The sequence below is a fragment of the Poromitra crassiceps genome, assembly GCF_964638095.1.
Source record: "Poromitra crassiceps genome assembly, chromosome: 3".
Taxonomy (NCBI): Eukaryota; Metazoa; Chordata; class Actinopteri; order Beryciformes; family Melamphaidae; genus Poromitra; species Poromitra crassiceps.
In genome coordinates, this window is record NC_139625.1 from 44,528,714 (window position 1) to 44,548,892 (window position 20,179).

The window sequence follows — 20,179 nt, forward strand, 5'->3', positions numbered from 1 at the left end:
CATAAGTGCCTGGGTAGCGAGCAGATGGCGGTATTTGTCAATTTAGCAGCTAAATCATAGATTATTGAAAGATATTCCATATTCCAGACTGAAATGCATTGGGCAGGAGTATTGGCCAGAATGACATGAACATTTGGACACTTATTCAGCGGGTATCTTGCATGTTGCGTTCAGGTGCACTGTAAAAAAAAATATATATATATATATATATTTTTTTTTGCAATTCCATCGTGGGCCACACAGGGGGCGCGGGCCGCCATTTGAGTATCACTGCTCTAGAGCAGTGATTCCCAAAGTGTGGGCTGCGGCCCACTAATGGGCCGTGGAGGTACTGCAGGTGGGCCGTGAGTTGTCTGCCAACATTTTCGGGGCAATAAAATGGCTGTAGCAGGGTCATTTTTAAAGCTACAGTGGAAATCCTGTTATCAGAAGAAACTAGGAGACATAAGGCATCCATTGGTACCAAGCATATGCTAGCTTGTCGGGAAGGGGGCTAAATCACGGTCCAAATGTAGGTTAAATTTGGGTGAGGGAAAAACTATTTCAAAAGGGGTCCCTTGACCTCTCAGCTCAATTTATCTGAATGAAAATTGGTTCAATGGGGAGTCTCCCCTTTACAGATAAGGTAGCATTTTTCACAGCTTAAATAGCATTAATAGCTTGTGGATTGACTTATTTTGTCTCAACAAATGTGTTATGCATGCAAATACTTCTGACGAGTAAGGGGAAGAAAATGTTGGCAATCTGGCTTTTGGTATTTTCCCAAAATTTTTGTATGTGGATGGATTATACATTTTCACATAAATATAAATATAATTCACATTATATTTCATATAAAAGTTCACATGCTCTGTTAATGAAATAAAAATTAGATATGGAAATACTTCATCTTAGGTTGCTTTCACATATACCGTATTTCCGCTAATAGTAACCGGGGCCTTTATTTACTGAGCCACAGAGAGCCCCCGTCCTATATTAGAGCAGAGGCCAGTAATCGAGTGAGGCCTTTATTTCTTAATATTAAACTCTCATGGACATACTCCTTTATTTTCATGACTTTTATTGCAAAATATTGCATAAAACCCGAACAACGCAAATAAATATTGGTGGTCACTCACTCACTCAGTATCCTCCTCCTCCTCATCTAGTATGTCGGTATCCTCCGCGTCATCATCATCAACATCATCCAGAACAACAAGTTCATTGTTGACCAGTTCCTCTTCATCTTCCTCATCCTCGGCTGCCTGTCTGTTCTCCTGGTCCCGCTAACGCAGCTGGGCGAGAGCCTCCCGTCCAGCGGTGCAGGGCTGTGCCTGCTTGAAGCAGTGGATGAGGTTGTCTTGACTCCCGTCAGTTTTCACAGACTGTCCACAAACTTGGAAGGACTTTTTGATCAGATCCTTGTCCAGCTTGTCCCAGGCGGCGAACACCCAGTCCACAAGCAGGCGTCGAGCAGGCGCTTTTAGGTTTCCACCTCCAGCTGTGTACTGCTTATCTGCGTCCCCAGCTATCCACTCGTCGTAGGCATCGTGCAGGCTCTGCTTGAAGGGCTGATTCCACATCACACTGTACCAAATGTTCCGCTGCATATTGCACAACGCTAAACTTAACGTCAAACTTTCGTCTGGTTCGTTTGGTCTCTGCGTTACGTCCGGTTACGTCACACGGTAGATGCGTTGTGTTTTACAGTACCGTATTCACCGTAGTTTTTGCTCCTTCGTTGTTGTTTTTTTTGACCCGGCCTGTATTGAGGGAGGGGCCTTTATTTGTCCGAGCAGGCTGTGCCCCCGTCCTATATTAGAGCAGAGGCCAGTAATGGAATAGAGGCCACTAATAGAGGAAATACGGTAAGCTGGTGGACTCGGTGCGATTCGGGGGGGGGGGGGGGGGGGGGTTCGCTTTCACACTGCAATTTGTCAAGCGCACCAAACTTTCTGACCAATGTCACGTGGTCAAAACGGTCGATCGTCTATTGGACAGAGTAGAGAAGGGAAATATCTCCTCTTCCGTCGCGTTCTTGTCTGGCTGATGGCTGACTGAACAACACAAGTGAATCCGCGAAACACAAACCATGGCGCAACACCACCTTTATACGATCTTGGGATTTCTGGTTTTAATTTGGTGTTACTATCAAATAAATATTTTACAAGAATGTGCCCAATATGAGCAGTAGATGAGGCAGCGAGCTGTTGAACATTTCATTCTGCAGATGAGACAAGCGAGGCAGTACCAAAGGAGAAGGCGAGCCCGATGAGAGACAACGATGTGTTGTTGTTTACACAGATGACGACGTACGTCACGTGCCGCCGTACAGTACTGTACACGTGTGCGCGCCGCAGTGTTTGTTTTGCTTCCTTCTACTCATGATGCACTGCCGTTTCTTATATTTGCTCTTGTGTATGGTCCGGTTTGCTTTCATACCACAAACGAAACGCGCCAGGGTTCACAAGCGAACCAGGGCCCACGTTTTCAAGCAGACCAGAGTTCACTTGTTTGTTCTGCACCAGTTTGTTTGAGCTTTCACACCACCCCAAACCAAGCGGACTATCCAAGGAAATGAACTCTGGTTCGTTTAAACCGGACCAAACAGCTTATATGTGAAAGCGACCTTAGTCTTGTTTGTGTTGATCAGAGTTGTGAGTAAAGGGTTGTGTGAGCCCCGGAAGATTTTCAGATTTCAAAGTGGGCCACACTACAGTATTCTTAAGTTTGGGAACCCCTGCTCTAGAGGGAAAACCATAGTCTGGACTGATCTTCATATCCATCTTTGTGCTTAGCTAAAGTTACACAGGGACTGCAGTTGTGGCATTCTCATGCCCAAACAAACTGAACTATTGGAAAAATTGCTCCAGGGTTCAAAACAACTGCTCAAAATGAAATATGCATAAAAACATCTTCAACTCTTCAGATTATCAAAGATTAGACACTAGTTCCTAATTGCACTTAATACAGTGACTGCTATACATTTCTAACATCAAAGTAAACCTTGCATAGTGCTATGATTACTGACCACCAGGTAGAAATATCCGCTAACCACCTCACTCCTCCTGATGGCCAGGTGGAGGAGCGCATGCACGAGCTGCAGGAGCTGGAGGCGCGGGTCCAGGAGGTGTGGCAGGAGACCAGGCTGCTGTACGAGGAGGACCTGGAGATCCTGCTCCTGAGGAGGGAGATGGAGCAGGCCGACCGCTGGCTCAGCTCCTACGAGAGCACGCTGAGAACCGAGGACTATGGGGTAGGTCTAGACCACATTAAACTGGCTCAGCTCCTACGAGATCACACACTGAACACACTATGAGGTAGGTCTTTCAAGATGTTTACTGTCACTCCCGTTGCACAAGTACACTCTTGCGAAATTCTTAGGCCGGGATGCTTCATAGGTCATAAATACAAGACATGGTGGAAAAAGCTACGTCATTTATATCCATTGTTTCCCTATTCTGTTCGTCACCACTATAGACCACTTTTGTGTTTGCAAACAGCTATTACGTATTTTCAAGTTGAGCTGGTGGCAGAAAGTGAGCCGTACTCACTGTGGGGATGGTCTAGGATCCAAATAAATGGCCATATACCCAGTGGGAAAGCACAGTGTCTATACGGCAGAGCCGCGGCACAAGACATGTTTTCCCTTATTCCGGGAATCTCTCCAGTTTGTCTCCTACTTGCAGAGAGTATTGAAGGCAAGAGTTGAATTGTTTTTGACAACAGCGCTGCCGCCATTTTGGCCTGAAGAAAAGCCTCAATGGCCAATAGGACAACAGCACAGAACCATGACAGCCAATCAGAGGTGTCTCCCTCAGGCCAAAATGGCGGATTTGCTGTGCGCTGATGTTGCAATGGAACAACCTATTAGCCATCTCTTATCAATGTAAGTTTCCTGCCACCATGTAACTGCATTGATGTAAACGCGTGACGTCCACTCGAAATTGGTCTATAGCCTCAGCCAGGAAGGGTGATTACTGATGACATCACAATTGCTCGAGTGACATCACTGATGTCATCACAATTGCTCAAGTGACATCACTGATGACTTCCTTCACAAATCGTGAATGACAACACCACGGGCTCTATCATTGCATCGGCGTTGCAAACTGCGTTTAGTGCCAGGCACAGCCCAGATTGTGGGTGTGGACCAGCGCACTTGATATCTTGGTGTCGGCGCAACAGGTGGCCTTAATCATTATAACCACGCCTTTTAAGCGTAAAATTATGCACCATCTGCTCATTGGGGAACTGCAGTAAACGAATCACATGCTTCACTTTTCAGCTCCAATTCCACGGAGCGATCCAGTCCGGCTTCAGAAAAGCCGAGGGCTCTGATCTCCCCCCCTCCCTTTTATCCCCTCTTGTCTGTCTCCATATATAGGCTATTATTCCATATTATTCTCAAACCAATCTAACTGGAGTTTAAATACTGCAAGCATGTAAATACGCTACACTATAGCAAGAGCAAAGTGAAAAGAATGTTCTAAATGCATCAGCTAGAAAAATATAGCCTATCCTATGATGAGATTAATTAGATTGGTGAAAGTTTGTCCCACCCACTGAAATCACTGTGGACGGGCTGGAGTCCAGACTGATACGTAGAGCGAAACAGAATGTGAGATCACAAATGAGGATGGTTTTAACCAGGCTGGAGTCTTTCTTCTGTCCTTGCTGTGGTTGTGTCAGGACTCTGTGTCTGACATTCTGTCCTTGCTGTGGTTACGTCAGGACTCTGTGTCTGACGTTCTGTCCTTGCTGTGGTTGCGTCAGGACTCTGTGTCTGACGTTCTGTCCTTGCTGTGGTTGTGTCAGGACTCTGTGTCTGACGTTCTGACCTTGCTGTGGTTGCGTCAGGACTCTGTGTCTGACGTTCTGTCCTTGCTGTGGTTGTGTCAGGACTCTGTGTCTGACGTTCTGTCCTTGCTGTGGTTGTGTCAGGACTCTGTGTCTGACGTTCTGTCTTTGCTGTGGTTGTGTCAGGACTCTGTGTCTTCTGACATTCTGTCCTTGCTGTGGTTGTGTCAGGACTCTGTGTTTTCTGACATTCTGTCCTTGCTGTGGTTGTGTCAGGACTCTGTCTGACATTCTGTCCTTGCTGTGGTTGTGTCAGGACTCTGTGTCTGACGTTCTGTCCTTGCTGTGGTTGTGTCAGGACTCTGTGTCTGACGTTCTGGCCTTGCTGTGGTTGTGTCAGTACTCTGTGTCTGACGTTCTGTCCTTGTTGTGGTTGTGTCAGGACTCTGTGTCTGACGTTCTGTCCTTGCTGTGGTTGTGTCAGGACTCTGTGTCCGATGTTCTGTCCTTGCTGTGGTTGTGTCAGGACTCTGTGTCTGATATTCTGTCCTTGCTGTGGTTGTGTCACGACTCTGTCTGACATTCTGTCCTTGCTGTGGTTGTGTCAGGACTCTGTGTCTGACGTTCTGTCCTTGCTGTGGTTGTGTCAGGACTCTGTGTCTTCTGACATTCTGTCCTTGCTGTGGTTGTGTCAGGACTCTGTGTCTGACGTTCTGTCCTTGCTGTGGTTGTCAGGACTCTGTGTCTGACCTTCTGTCCTTGCTGTGGTTGTCAGGACTCTGTGTCTGACGTTCTGTCCTTGCTGTGGTTGTCAGGACTCTGTGTCTGACATTCTGTCCTTGATGTGGTTGTGTCAGGACTCTGTGTCTGACGTTCTGGAACTGCTGAAGAAGCAGGAGGACTTGGAGACCATGATCCAGGCCCAGAGTGAGCGCTTCATCACACTACAGGAGAAGAGAACACAGGTAAGCTGCTACCATCACACAAGCACAAAATGCAGTTTGGCTGGTGACACTCTAGTCTAGAACATTGGTTCCCAAACTGGGCACGGGGCTCCGCCTGGTGGTCCGCCAGAGAATTGCACACACAAAATATATACGGTATATATATATATATTTACAGATTGGGCGTTAATTTTTTTTTTACATTTTCTTTCAGATACTGCAGCAGGCTCAGTTTTAAAGCCAGAGTGAAGTTTCTGGTATCCTATCAAACTAGAAGACCTAATGAATCAATTTCTACCAACCATGTCATGCTAGTTTGTCAGGAACATAGCTAAATAACACTCAAAATTTAGGCTACATTTTGGCGAGGGAATTTTTTTTAATTTTACAAAGGGGTCCTCTTTTTCACAGCCTAATGCTGGCAGGTGTGTGTGTCTCTCTGTTTTGAACCAGCTAGTAGCCTTATATTGTCATTTAGCCTTTCTGCTGCTATTGCATGGTTAGATCGTCAACTTTTATTTTGGGGGGGATTGGTATACACAGTCGAAGTGGTCCCTGGGAAAGTTGGTTTTGTACGTAGTGGTACATGGACGGAAAAGTTTGGGAACCCCTGCTCTAGAATAAGAACAAATTGGTCAATCAATCAATTTTATATATAGCGCCAAATCATAACAAGTTATCTCAAGGCACAAAATAATTCAAGGTGATTCTTTTTTTAAACACAGCCACCTCAGAAGTGAAGAACATAGACTATAAACGTCATAGTAGGAAAAGAGGAAAATGCTATATTTTCTTGTAAGGGAATTTTAATATGCCTAGAGCTAGATAAGTGATTCCCACCGTGTTGTTTTTTACATTAAACAAATAAAAAAAGCACTTGCTCATTGACAGCTCCTTGGAAACTGCAACATTGAAAATGCAACATGTTTCAGATGCTGTGTTAGAGTGGAAAATAAAACGTGTTCTGAGAACTCATTATTTGGCCTCCATATTTTTTATGGTGTCGGAGGGGGCCGCAGAAAATGTAGACATTTTAAAGTGAGCACTGAGTTGGAAAAGGTTGGAAACTGCTGACCTAGATGAAACCTGAATTTAAAAGCTAAACTGCAAACTGCTAGACTTAAAAATATATGTTTTTTTCCTCTTACCTGTAGTGCTATTTATCCATCTATTATTGTTTTGGTGCGAGTTGCTTAGTTTTGGAGATATTGGCCGTAGAGAAGTCTGCCTTCTCTCGAATACAATGGAACTGGATGGCACTCGACTTACGGTGCTCAAAGCGCCCAAAATCCACAGACCTTTTCGTGAGCAGTTTCATGTAGGAACTATTCTCTTTCGACAGAACTACACACACCAACCGTCTCACTCCGCAGAAGGAAGGATGTATCTAACATTAGCATATCTGTAACCTTAGCTTAGCAGCTGTAAGGTTAGCACACTTCCTTCTGTGCTGTGAGACGGTTGTCGGGTGTAGTTCGGTCGGTCGGTTCGTATACATGAAACTGCTCACAACAAGGTCTGTGTATTAATTAGAACTGGGTAATGATTTCTTTCAAATGTATGCTTTGAGCACCACAAACCGAGTGGCATCCAGTTCCATTGTATTAGGGAAAAGGCAGACCAAAACGTTCTAGATTAATAAATAGCACTACAGCTAAGAGAGAAAATATGTATTTTTGATTCTGGGGTGAACTGTCCCTTTAAAGGCCCATTCCGTTGGTTTTGGAAATAAATGTGCACAAAGTGTTTATTATTGGCACTGAGTGAATGCGCCTTGACGTAACTTAAGAATGGCGACCAGGGGCGTTTCTCTCAGACCAGCCGTTCAGAAGATACATTGAAAAACCGCAGTTTCGAAGTGGATAGCATCTCCCGCCTCAGCTAGAGGATGTGACGTCTCGCGCGTTCACGTCGAGCTTGTCTCTTGTCCTAGACGCTAACAGGAAATGGCTGAAGTAGCTTTTAACATTACGGTCGTCGCTAGCTGCTAGCTAAAGGAAACAACAACACAGACTCCAGAAAAAGTCCAGACTAAATAAATAAATATTTATCTAATGAAGCCCGTCTGGCCAGACAGCAGCAATGTGACCGACATCGGGGGAAACTAGAGTCAGGACTGTGTTTTCGGTTCATGAAGGAAACTTGCTGCTTGTAGCTACTGTAATGTGGTTTTGACCAGATAACGTTAGCTGCTTGCTAATGGATTTTCAAGATTCAAGATTTTTACTGTCACTCCGTAGTACAAGTATCTGACCACCTGGTCAGAAACTCTGCTAACATTACCGTCTTGTGTGAAGTAATGCAACCCTAACGTTACTACCGTTATGCTTATGGTCATGGAACATTATTGTTTGACTGTAGTTAGCTGCGGTTGTGAGTCTGCCTATTAGAACCATAGTAACGTTAGCTTGATGCTATACGCGGCTAACTAATAGATTTAGCTATATTTATAGAAATTACCACCAGCCCCACCAATAACGTTACTGTCTTGTGTTGATAATAAATCTAACAGTCGGAAATATGCCTAACGTTAGCCTACTGTCTGTTATGTTTACGGTACATTGTTTGACTGTACATACAGGGGGAGCAGGCTATTTCCTGGCTTGTGCTAACATGAGTATCCACTTCCCGCAGCCAGCAGGCTCTGACTGCAGTTGGCTGCAGTGGGACTGCACATACTAGTAACGTTAGCTTGATGCTAATCGCGGCTAACTAATATTAATTTACATTTACAGAAATTACCACCAGCCCCACTAATAACGTTACCGTCTTGTGTGGATAATGAATTTAACAGTCGTAAATATGCCTAACGTTACTGTTATGCTTATGAAACATTGTTTGATTGTTCAGTTTGGTCAACTCCAGGCCGTACATACAGGGGGAGCAGGCTATTTCCTGGCTTGTGCTAACATGAGTATCGACTTGCCCGCAGCCAACGCAAGCCAAAACACGACCAAACATGCCACAATAACGTCCCCTAATTCATCCAGAATCCTTCCTGGGCATCTCGAGGCTGATCTGACCGATAAATTGTCCAGGTTGCCGTTTTCAAGTGACTTATATGAGTTAACGTTACAAAGCAACGAACAGCTCTGCTGTTGCCAGGCAACTGCTTGTGCGCGTGCGAGTATGGTGCCCGCGCGTCATCTCGTTCACACGCTGCCTGCAGTTACACTAACGGCCACCGGTGTCAGTAATAGTGAGTTTTGATGGATTGGGCCTTTAAAAACTATTTTCATAACCATGCCATACACATCTAACTGTAAAATACTCTTTATTTTCCTAAGCTTATATTTGTCCTTTTCCATCTCAGAGGGAGAAAAGACTTGGTCTCCATGGTAACGATGACAAAGAGGCTCGGGACAGGAAGCCTCCGGCCCGAGTTTCCTCCCTGAAGAGAAAGCCGTCGGACAACAAGGCTCCGCCCCTCATCTCTCCTTCCGCCCTTCGAGTCAGCAGTGGCCAGCAGGCAGACATAAAGGCCAGAGCCAGTCTCACCACCTCCACTAGGCCTCCTCCTAGCCCATTTCTCCACCCTGCCCTAAGGTTAGTATAGTTTTTGCATTTTTCATTAGTTGTTTTTACTTGAGTTTTTGTTTAAAATTTCAGTTTAGTTTTTTTCCCCTCACGTTTAGAAAAATCTTCAAAGAGTTTTAGTTGTAGTTAAAGAGTTTTAAGCCAGCAACCATGCCAACTGGCGAGGTACACAATCGTGACCATAAATCATTTGGGTTGAAAAAACATAAAAAAACAGGGGGAAAAAGTACAAGGAAGCCTAGATGGACAAATCCATTCCCTTCTCTAAGAGCTAACGCCCACTCCTTTGATAGACATCCATAAATATAATATAATTATGAATTACACATGAGCCGAGAGGCACTGACTGTAACAGTAGAGAGTGGGGTTTCGTGGGGTGGGTAGGATTAGTGGCTATGGGGATATGGGACTCTATCGTTGCATCGGCCTATGAACTGCGCCCAACGCCAGACGCAGCCCAGAGTAGTGGGCGTGGACCAGCGCACTCGATATTTTGGTATCGGCGCTACACGCAGCCTTAAGCATTACAACCACGTCTTTTAAGCGTAAAATTATGCACAGTCTGCTCATTGGAGAAGTGCAGTAAACGAGTCACAGCTTCCACGGATCAATCCAGTAAAACCAGACAAGCCAAGCGCTCTGCTCCCCCCCCCTCCCTTCATCCCGTCTGTCTGTCTCCATATATAGGCTGTTATTCCATATTATTATGCTTCTCAAACCATTCTAACTGCAGTTTAAATACTGCAAGCATGTAAATACGCTACACTATAGCAAGATCAAAGTGAAAAGAATGTTCTAAACGCATCAGCTAGAAAAATATAGCCTATCCATATGATGAGATTAGATTGGTGAAAGTTTGTCCAGAATGATATCGTTTTGCTACCTTTTCTTCTCCCCTGCGGCACAGGTAGCACATAAATATAGCCTACATTATGTAAAGTCATTGCAGAAATGTGTTTTTATTGTAAAACTAAATGTGAAGTAGGGCCAATTTATTGGAGCAGACACAGTATAGCACATGACAGTAGAACCGCGTTACGCTGTCACTTATCTAAATCACGTTAAATCTACGAGGGATATATATAGGCCCAGCATGACATATATGTTTCACATAGGCTTGTGTTTTCATTTCGCGATTTTATTTTGTCCAATATTGAAATGTTCTACAATTGCATGTTGTGGTAACATTACACATTATTTCGATCTATTTAGGCTAATTTGGATGCTATTTATTATCGAAATGTATTAGCCCAATGCATGCTGGGAGATTTCACATGTGTGGCTGTGGCAGGGAAGCCAGGCAGTGAACATTTGTTTGGCAGAATGATCTCGTTTTCTCTCGCCTTCACTGCACAGGTAGGATGATGCAACAGCCTGTCTGAGCAAGGGAGTGAGAGAGAGGGGGTCAAACTGAATAAGCCAGGTTTCCAAAAGCGCAAAGCCCTAAATTAACGCCAGGAGGGAAGATATCATTAGGCCGGTATTTAAGGCCGAAACGCCCATTCTGGCCTATTCTGCCACTGCGCCACACCTATTTCGCGTAAAGCGCATTTCGGGGCGTAAAGCCATGTTGCTATCTTCCCGAGGCAGGCGCAAGGCACGTTTTTTTGGGTTTAAGGCCAGTTTTTGCGCCGAAGGCCTGTGGGAGAATAGGGCCCATGGTGTTGTGAGGGGCATGGTAAAGGTGGTCTTAAAGGTCTGTGCTTTGTAGTAATATAGGGTTTTTGTCAGGGGCGAGATTAAAAAAGGTCATAAACGTATTGTGTAATAAAAACTCAGCAAAACATTGTACAATTAAAAACAAATATTCACACGTCCGGGTAGTGTAGCGGTAAAATCCCTGCCTACCAACACGGGGGTTGCACATTCGCATCCTCGTGTTACCGCCGGCTTGGTCGGGCGTCCATACATGGACAATTGGCTCGTGTCTGCGGCAGGGAAGCCGGATTTAGGGTATTGTCCTGGTCGCTGCACTAGCGCCTCCTGTGGTCGGTCGGGGCGCCTGTTCAGAGGGAAGAGAACTGGTTGGAATAGCGTGATCCTCCCATGTGCTACGTCCTACTGGTGAGGCTCCTGCTGTCAGGTGAAAAGAAGCAGCTGGTTACTGCTCATGTCTCAGAGGAAGCATGGTGCTAGTCTCGGCCCTCCCCAGATCGGCAGAGGGTGGAGCAGCGACCGGGGCAGCAGCGGGAATAATTGGCGAAGTACAATTGGGGAGAAGATGGGATCAAATCTGGGGGGGGGGGGGGATATATATATATATATATGTGTGTATGTATATATATATATGTGTGTGTGTGTGTGTGTGTGTGTGTGTGTGTGTGTGTGTATGTATGTATGTATGTATGTATATATATATATATATATATATATATACTGTGTATATAGATGAACAATCATCCACAAAATAACTATAAAAGATGTGTGTCAATCAGTGTGTTTGTGTCATTAACCAGAAAGATTCTGGTAAATGACATGTATGTATGAAATAAATTGACAAAGACAAAAACTAAAGACATTTCCTCTATAATTTTTGTTTATTTTAGTTAGTTTTGTAAACACACAATGCAGTTTGTTAGTTTTCCCCCATTACTATTTTTTTTGTAAAGACTTGTTTTTCATTTTATTTCAGTTAATGAAAATGGTTTTTCACACCTAGTTTTTGTCATTTCATTAGTTTTCGTTAACGATAATAACCTTGCCCTGCACCTGCTTCTAGGAGAGCCGACAATGGCAGGAAGAGGCTTGTGAAATGGGAGAATGTGGAGGAAGAAGATGCTGACAGTCCTCTTAGTCCCATCTCCTCCTCCAGGTCCTGGAGGAGTCAAACCAAGCCTGAACCTCCCCTCTCTCCTACACCCTCCTCTCCCAAACTTCCCCTCTCGCCTCCACCCTCCACTCCCAAACCTCCCCTCTCTCCTACACCCTCCTCTCCCAAACCTCCCCTCTCTCCTACACCCTCCTCTCCCAAACTTCCCCTCTCTCCTACACCCTCCTCTCCCAAACTTCCCCTTTCTCCTACACCCTCCTCTCCCAAACTTCCCCTCTCCCCTCCACCCTCATCTCCCAAACCTCCCCTCTCCCCTCCACCCTCCTCTCCCAAACCTCCCTTCTCCACTCCACCCTCCTCTCCCAAATCTCACCGATCTCCAGACCAAAACCGACCTCCCACAGCCAAACCTCCTGTAGCTTCAAAGCCCAAACTCCACTTTAAAGAGCAGAAGTTAGGTCATCCCTCTGAGCCCGCCCTCTCGCAGCCTCCTAACCAACCAGAGAAGCCTACCAGCTCACCTCCATCAATCAGAAAGCTTGTTGCTCCCACCGACCCGCCACCTCCACCACTCACAGAGGGACATCCTCCTCCCGAATCACCAACTGCAAAGTCCAAAATGTCCTTTACAGAGCAGAAGTTAGGATGTCCCTCTGAGCCCGCCCTCTCACAGCCCTCTAACCAACCAGAGAAGCCTACCAGCTCACCTCCACCAATCAGAAAGCTTGTTGCTCCCACTGAACCGCCACCTCCACCACTCACAGATAATCTTCCCCCTAAATCACCAACTCCACCGATAAGGAAACCGGTTCCTTGCGAATCGCGGCCATCAGTGATCAGCGAACAGCCTGATTGTCCTGATTCTAAACAGGCCGCACCGCCCGATTCCCCCGCTGTTGAACCTATCAGGAAAGAGGATACTGAATCACCTGACCTCGCTCCGCCAATGACAGAGCTGCCCCCATCTCCTCCTCCATGGCGACAGAGCAAGTTAGAAGAACCGACCAGCCTGTCTGAGTCCATACCAGAGGTGAGACCTGTCAGTCAAGTTAAATTTTGCTCTCTTAATGAATTAATCTATTGAATCTATTGTCCTATCTGTTAACTTTTCTCTTGTCTGGTCTGTTGTCCTGTCTATTGTCTGGTCTGTGGTCTGGTTAGGTGACATCGAGGCTGCCATTCAGAATGGACGGCATGCTGGAGATCAAGCTGAAACAGGGAGGAAACAAGGTGAGTGTTTTCGCAGCCAGGTGTGTCACCCACCACTAGACAGGACAGAGCAGCACCAGACAAGACAGAGTAAGAGTATGTTGTGGCATAAGCGTTTGCCTCCGATGCCGAAGACCGAGATTCTCTGTTGTTAATATCAGTGATCAAATCCATCCACCTCGTTATCGATTGATTTTAACTGAGAAACAGGCGACAACAACAGCTTACCATGCCACCACTGCCACCCATGGTGGGTGGGTGTGTGTGTGCGCGTGCATGCGTGCGTGCATGCGTGTGTGTGTATTTGCTACATAGCTAGATAACTTGCATCACATTTATTTACTATGATGCCCTTGTTTTCACAACAGAATAGGTTTTTTTTTGGGAGCACACAGCGTTTTTCCTAGATAGAGGAAAAAGGCCTCTAAGGCCTGTGCCCAGTTGCATAAACCACCTTGAGTTTCAAACTTAAGTTTGTCCCTTATTCAATATATTTCCCTAAACTGAGAGATTCACTTAGGAGCGTTGCATAAAGCCTCACTGAGGCTTTTATGGTAGTTACGGTCAGGGCCGTAGCCAGGGTTCCGAAATAGGGGAGGTCCAGCAAGGGGAGGCGGATTAACGGGCGCCGCCGAAAAAAAATTGAGTTTTTTTTTTCCCCTTTTTAAGCCATATTTAGAGTAATATATCATTTTAAATCAACATTAGGATTATACTGTTGTGATGTCATTATTCAGTATATTCTCTTTCATGTCACCACCTGCTCAGCTCTCCTGTCAACATAATTGTAACTAACAAACACAAACTGTTTTAGCCAAATTCATATCAAAATGACACCTACAAACACAGGTACACAACCCAAGCTGTACACAACACACAAAGTCATCATCGATAATAAAAAAAAACATACAGAGGGACATTTATTTATTCCTGATAGGAACGATTGAAAAATAAAATAAAATATATTCTGTTGTTTTTAACTTTACACCACCTCTTTTTGTTACTTATTGGGTCATGAAACTGAAACCATGCATATAGCCACCTGCATACCTGACTTCGGGAGCTTGGCAATTGGCATCATGCATGATTAGCCAGTAGCATCCCAACGTGTCACACAGGTAACATTACTTAAGAGACAGACTAGACACTTACTTTCTTGGTTGTTGCTAAAAAATCTGTCAGTGTCACTCACTGTCTGTCGTTCACTGTCTCGCAGCTCGCTCACCTTCAATTATCTCGCCAGGCAGACAGACAGTCATCACTCACCACCATGCTACTGCTCTCTCGGAATCAAGTTACCGCGGACGCGGCGTCAGATGACTTCCTGCCTGACCTGCCTTTCGTTTCAAAATAAAAGCGATCCCGTGTTTTTCATGCTTTTCCATGCAGATTGTTTTATAATTTTTTTTTTTTTTTTTTTTTTTTTTTTTCCCCCCTCTGAAATATTAGGGGAGGTCCGGACCTCCCCTTTCTCATAGCTAGCTACGGCCCTGGTTACGGTCAGAATATGGCACAGACCACTTCAGTTGCCATGGTTACGCGTTACTCTTCCGACTGCTCATGCTCAACACAACACAACACACAAAAACATGTAGTAATCTAGGTTTTTTGCATGTGGGACTTTCCAGTCGGTTGTAGGAGACAACACAAAATCTTTGTTTGTTCGCTCGCTCCCTCCCTCTGCAGTTCCGTGCTGATGGTAGCATACGTGTAGATATAGATTTTAGTAGTCGATGACTACTAAAATCCAGTAGTCGTGAATGCCCTACTACACACCAACTCAAAATCAAGCATTTTTTACTGTATCAATTGACTCTCCTTCAACGTGCTCCTCATAATCATGTAGTATTGGCTGTTTGTCAGGGGGAGCACTGGGAGGCGCTGTACGGTGCTCTGGATGGAGAGATATGCTCCACCTGTTTAAAGACAGAGCGGCTGCTGTGGAGGTACTGAGCACACACACAACACAGGGCACAAGGTACTAACACTGCAGGGTGAGGGGTTAAATTCCCATTGCCCATGTCATGTTGCTGTAAGGGCCTTTCTGTGTGGAGTTTGCATGTTCTGCCCATGTTCTGGTGTCTCCTCCATCTATGAACCCCCCATGAAAAACAGGCAGAAAATCATGGCCTGACAAGTGCCAGCTGAGAGGAAGTTGGTCCCCGGGGGGCGCTGCTTACCACTCCTGGCTTGGCCGTGGAGAACACATATCATGGCCTCACTTGCCGGCGCTGGCATGGTCATTTGTGACAATAAAGACCAGCTGGTTCATCCTGTGTTTGTTTACTGATCAGCAAAGGAATGAGACAATAGCAAACTTGAAAGTGTTGATTACAGCAGGAGAGGGAAGCGCTGCATGGATCTGATGGCTCATCCCACAGGTGCTCATTAGTGGGGCAGGTAATAGTATTAGACAAACAGAATCCAGGAGGTCTTGCTTGATGTCAGTCCCCAGGTTTTGATGCAGACTACCATGGAATAAAACTAAGGCACTCCGTCTTCAAGTAGAAATATATATTTTAATCGAGCATAGGCAAATAGACATACCTCCGCGTATAGACCTGCTAGGTCTTCATCAGGGTCTGAAATGTTGGTGTTTCACTCTATTGTCACTTTTGCATGTTGTAAATAAATGTCAGTTGTCATGTTGAAGAATGGTAAAACCATAGGCAAAAACATGGCATAGTACAATAAGCTTAATAATAAAGTACATGTAACACTAAACGCGCGCGCGCGTGTGTGTGTGTGTGTGTGTGTGTGTGTGTGTGTGTGTGTGTGTGTGTGTGTGTGTGTGTGTGTGTGTATGTGCGCGGGCGTGCGTGCGTGTGTGTGTGTTGTGCTGTGCTGTGTTACCACAGAAGACCTCTAGGTGGCCTCCTATCAACATGGCTGGAGCGGTCTGTAAGGAGAACCTATACTACAGGAGGAAAGACCACACATTCAAACTGATGTGAGTTGTATTTGAATCCAGTGAATAATGATGACTCATATCACTGATGAGTTAAATCTGATGAGTTAAATCTTTCTATCTATCGATAGAAAGAGACTCTGTCGGCTGTATACCCAGCCCGTTGTCATTCCCACCGCATCAAAGTCCTCCGCTTTGTCGCGACCCCTCGGCATCTGATACTGATGTACAAGCTGTCCTTTAGCGTCTGTATGATGTAAACCCATCGCCATCATTATTAGTCTCTCAGATCAACTGCCATTCTGACATTGATGTCACATACAGGAGTGTGACAATGAAATCAAATGGTGGCCAGTAAGGGCGTTGTGGTATCAGAATCACTTTTTATATGTCACAATATGCAAGATTACATACAAGGAATTTGTCTTGTGTACCGTAAGTATGCAGCATATTGGTCATATCAATATTAAGAGATAAAAGGAAAATATCTAGATAAAATCTGCAAGTGCAGTCCCATACTGTATATACAATATATACAATAGACACAAATAGGAGGAGTGTTAAGTAGGCATTAAATAGGAATTTCCAGTCCAAGTTAAATAGGCATGAAATAGCAATTTACAGTCCAAGCAATGCGCGAAAGTTCACGGTAGTTAAGCGTTTGCCTCCGATGCCGAAGACGGTGATTCTTTGTTGTTATCAGTGATCAAATCCATCCACCTCATTATCTATTGACTTTAACTGAGAAACAGGCGAGAACAACAGCTTACCATGCCAGCACTTCCACCCATGGTGTGTATGTGTGTATGTGTGTGTGTGTGCATGTGTGCGCGTGTGTTTCTCAGTGTGACAAAACTACCAGCAGCTCCAACTGCTGAGCAAATTTTGTCTGTTGAACTAAACGTGTGTGTGTGTGTGTGTGTGTGTGTGTGTGTGTGTGTGTGTGTGTGTGTGTGTGTGTGTGTGTGTGTGTGTGTGTGTGTGTGTGTGTGTGTGTGTGTGTGTGTGTGTGTGTGTGTGTGTGTGTCCTCAGACTGGAGGATGGCAGCCAGTACCTGTTTGCGGCCTCCAGCAGAGAGCTGCTGCTGGTCTGGGTTGAGAAGCTGCAGACCTGCACCAAGTCTTCCAGCAGCGACTCGGACGACTCGGGGTGAGAGAAGACACACGGACTGTGTTTACATCAGGCGGCTAGCTCGGGGTTTAAGCTGTAGTTCCTCAAATGGCCATTTGATGCTGGCTCCAAAAGAGAGTCGTTCCTTGTTCATCCCCATGTTAAAATGAACGACTTTGTAACAGGATTATACATGTTTACAGCCTAGTTCAAAACACAATTTTGGTCTATATAGCTAATTTCACCTCTCATAACAACTGTACGGGAGGAACTTTCATATAACTCACCCGTTTAGAGTAAAACAATAGACGATAAAGCAGACTATGTTTTAGGCGTGATTGACAGGTCGTCTGTCCAGTGATCGCACAGCTCGTCGATCATAGAACAATAGCAGGCGGAGCTGCAGCTCTGGGAAACCCCTGGTCTCGAGCTGCGCTACTCCAATCAGATTGCGGCTAATTTGTGAACAGCCTCTCAGAGCCAATCGAGGACTCTGCTATTTCACATACCCCCAGGTTGGTCCCGCCTACATTAGTTAGCTATTTACTGCCTGGTTGTATTTGAAACCCGTTTGACGAGAATTTTTATTTTTTATTTATCAAGGCGTTCCTGAGATATTGCGTTAACAAGCTAGAAAACGGCATTCGTGAGGTCACAGTGACCTTGAACTATGAACTTTGACCACCGAAATCTCATCAGTTCATCCTTGAGTCCAAGTAGACGTTTGAGCCAAATGTGGTGGCTCCGCCACATTTGGCATAAAAATCCAAGTGCAATCAAAAAAATCAAGATGACAACCACAACAAGTGAATTGGATAACACAATCTCTATTTATTTTTCTTTCTTTCTTTCTTTCTTTCTTTCTTTCTTTCTTTCTTTCTTTCTTTCTTTCTTTCTTTCTTTCTTTCTTTCCTTCTTTCTTTCTACTTGAGCCATTACATGTTCGATCAAATTCATCATGGAGTATACAAGAATGCACAATAAGTCAAATTGAGAAAGACCCTTGGATTTGATTAAATCTTTGTCATTATCAGTTGGATATCAAACCTTTAGCCAGTCTTTGTTGTTCAGGAGAGCGTCGTCAGTCAACCGGAGTTCGGAGAAGCTGGCAGAGGCTCCAGAAGATTCGGTCTGGTCCAAACCGCCAGACAGACCAGAGAGACAGTCGTCTACAGAGAGAGAGCCCCCTCCCAAACCCCCCCATACCTACTACAACAGACACCGCTACCCCGATGGAGGGGAGGGCAAGGACTCTGGTGAGAGGATATAGGAGATATAGGAGTGGTTTTGTTCTAAAGCCTTGTTTCAGTCAAGTGTCAGTGTCAAGGCGAAAAGTATAATAGAAACTTGATGTTGAATCCACTTAAATTGTTTTCGCTGTGATCTTTGTGGAGAGCACATTTAGAAAAATCACACCCAGGTGCTGAAGTAAGCGGTGCAAACATACAGACACCACAAGAAGAAGAATTGAGTGACATTACTGATGACATCACAACTACCTGATGACATCACAGTCGAGCAATTGGGTGACATCATTTCCAGTTGAGTGACATCACTTCTTCGAAAATTAATTTACAAAAACCCAAGTCTGAAGGAGGGCTGGCCTTACCGGTGTTTAGGCACTACTACTGGGCTGCCAATGTTAGGGCTCTAATGTTTTGGCAGCGGGCGACTCCTGATGGCTTAGCTCTCGGGGCCCCCCTGTGGCTGAAAATGGAGGCCGGCTCTATTGCTAACTCCTCTCTGCCAGCCATGTTGTTTTCTAGGCTAGAGAGGCCCAGAACTCTACAAAATTTAAGTTTTGTTGTGAAAAACTCAGTCAGAATTCTAAAACAAGTTATGAGTGTTTTGAGTCTATTAGATGTTTCTGTCCACACACCAATTTGTCTTGATCACTCTTTTTTACCTTCACGGTCAGACATAACCTTCCATGCCTGGAGTGAGAAGGGGCTGGTCTCCATCAGAGATCTGTATATTGATGGTCATTTTGCATCCTTTGATCAAATAAAGAGGAGGTTTGAGTTGCCTGGCACGCACTGGCTCAGATACCTACAAATCAGAGATTATGTTCGATCCAAGATTAATGCCTTTGAAGCGCTTCCAAATGAGCATGCTTTTTTCTATGTTTTACTGAGCCCTCCTCAGTCCAAGCATCTCATCTCTAGATTTTTATGTCTGTTTGATAACTGCAACACAGCCTCTACTGAGAGGATTAGAGAAGTGTGGCAGGGGGAACTTGGTATTGATTTATCTGACATTATTTGGGAAAGGAGTCTGTCTGTGGTACAACTCTGCTCAGTTAATAGCAGACACCAGCTTATCCAGTTTAAAGTTGTTCACCGCCTGCACTATTCTAAGCATAGGTTGCACAGGATCTACCCTTCCGTCTCACCACTGTGTGACAGGTGTCAGGTGTCAGAGGGCACTCTGTCTCATGCTTTCTGGTTCTGCCCTTCACTGACAGGATTCTTGGCCAAAATATTTGACTGGTACTCTAAGGCCTACAAAATAACCTTTCAGCCGGAGGCAGAACTCGCCGTCTTTGGCTGCTCTGAGTCCTCTCTGAACTTCCCTACAGCTGTGCAACATTCTCTGACACTGGGGACAATTGTTGCCAAAAAAACTAATTTTGAAGGAATGGAAGTCCCCGGCCCCTATCGTTGCATCAGCCTATAAACTGCGCTGAGCGCCCAGCGCAGTGCAGATCAGTGGGTATGGACCAGCCCACTCGATATCTTGGTGTTGGCGCTACACGCAGCCTTAACCCCTTCTAAAGGGGCCTATTTCTGAAGAAAATGGTGAAAACGACATACCCAAACTAAAATGCTTACTGTGGCTGAACCGCTAGGGTTACAGACAACTGCCTGACCATTTCTGAAAGGTAAGACTTTGAAGTTTCTGTTCCAAGTGTCAGAATGACT

General features: G+C 45.0%; 1 protein-coding gene across 1 annotated transcript in view; it reads left to right on the top strand.

The window, feature by feature from the left end:
- The window catches only part of sptbn5 (spectrin, beta, non-erythrocytic 5), a gene marked incomplete at both ends in the record, with an annotated part of 320,085 nt that extends 301,557 nt beyond the window's left edge, over positions 1-18,528 (top strand). The window contains 10 exons of the mRNA XM_083633035.1: positions 3,059-3,235; positions 5,637-5,744; positions 9,037-9,269; positions 11,980-13,060; positions 13,192-13,260; positions 14,926-14,938; positions 15,103-15,185; positions 16,098-16,189; positions 17,181-17,297; positions 18,330-18,528. Coding sequence (XP_083489161.1) covers positions 3,059-3,235; positions 5,637-5,744; positions 9,037-9,269; positions 11,980-13,060; positions 13,192-13,260; positions 14,926-14,938; positions 15,103-15,185; positions 16,098-16,189; positions 17,181-17,297; positions 18,330-18,528 — 2,172 coding nt within the window. The remainder of the gene's footprint in view (positions 1-3,058; positions 3,236-5,636; positions 5,745-9,036; positions 9,270-11,979; positions 13,061-13,191; positions 13,261-14,925; positions 14,939-15,102; positions 15,186-16,097; positions 16,190-17,180; positions 17,298-18,329) is intronic.
- Positions 18,529-20,179: the final 1,651 nt, after the last annotated feature.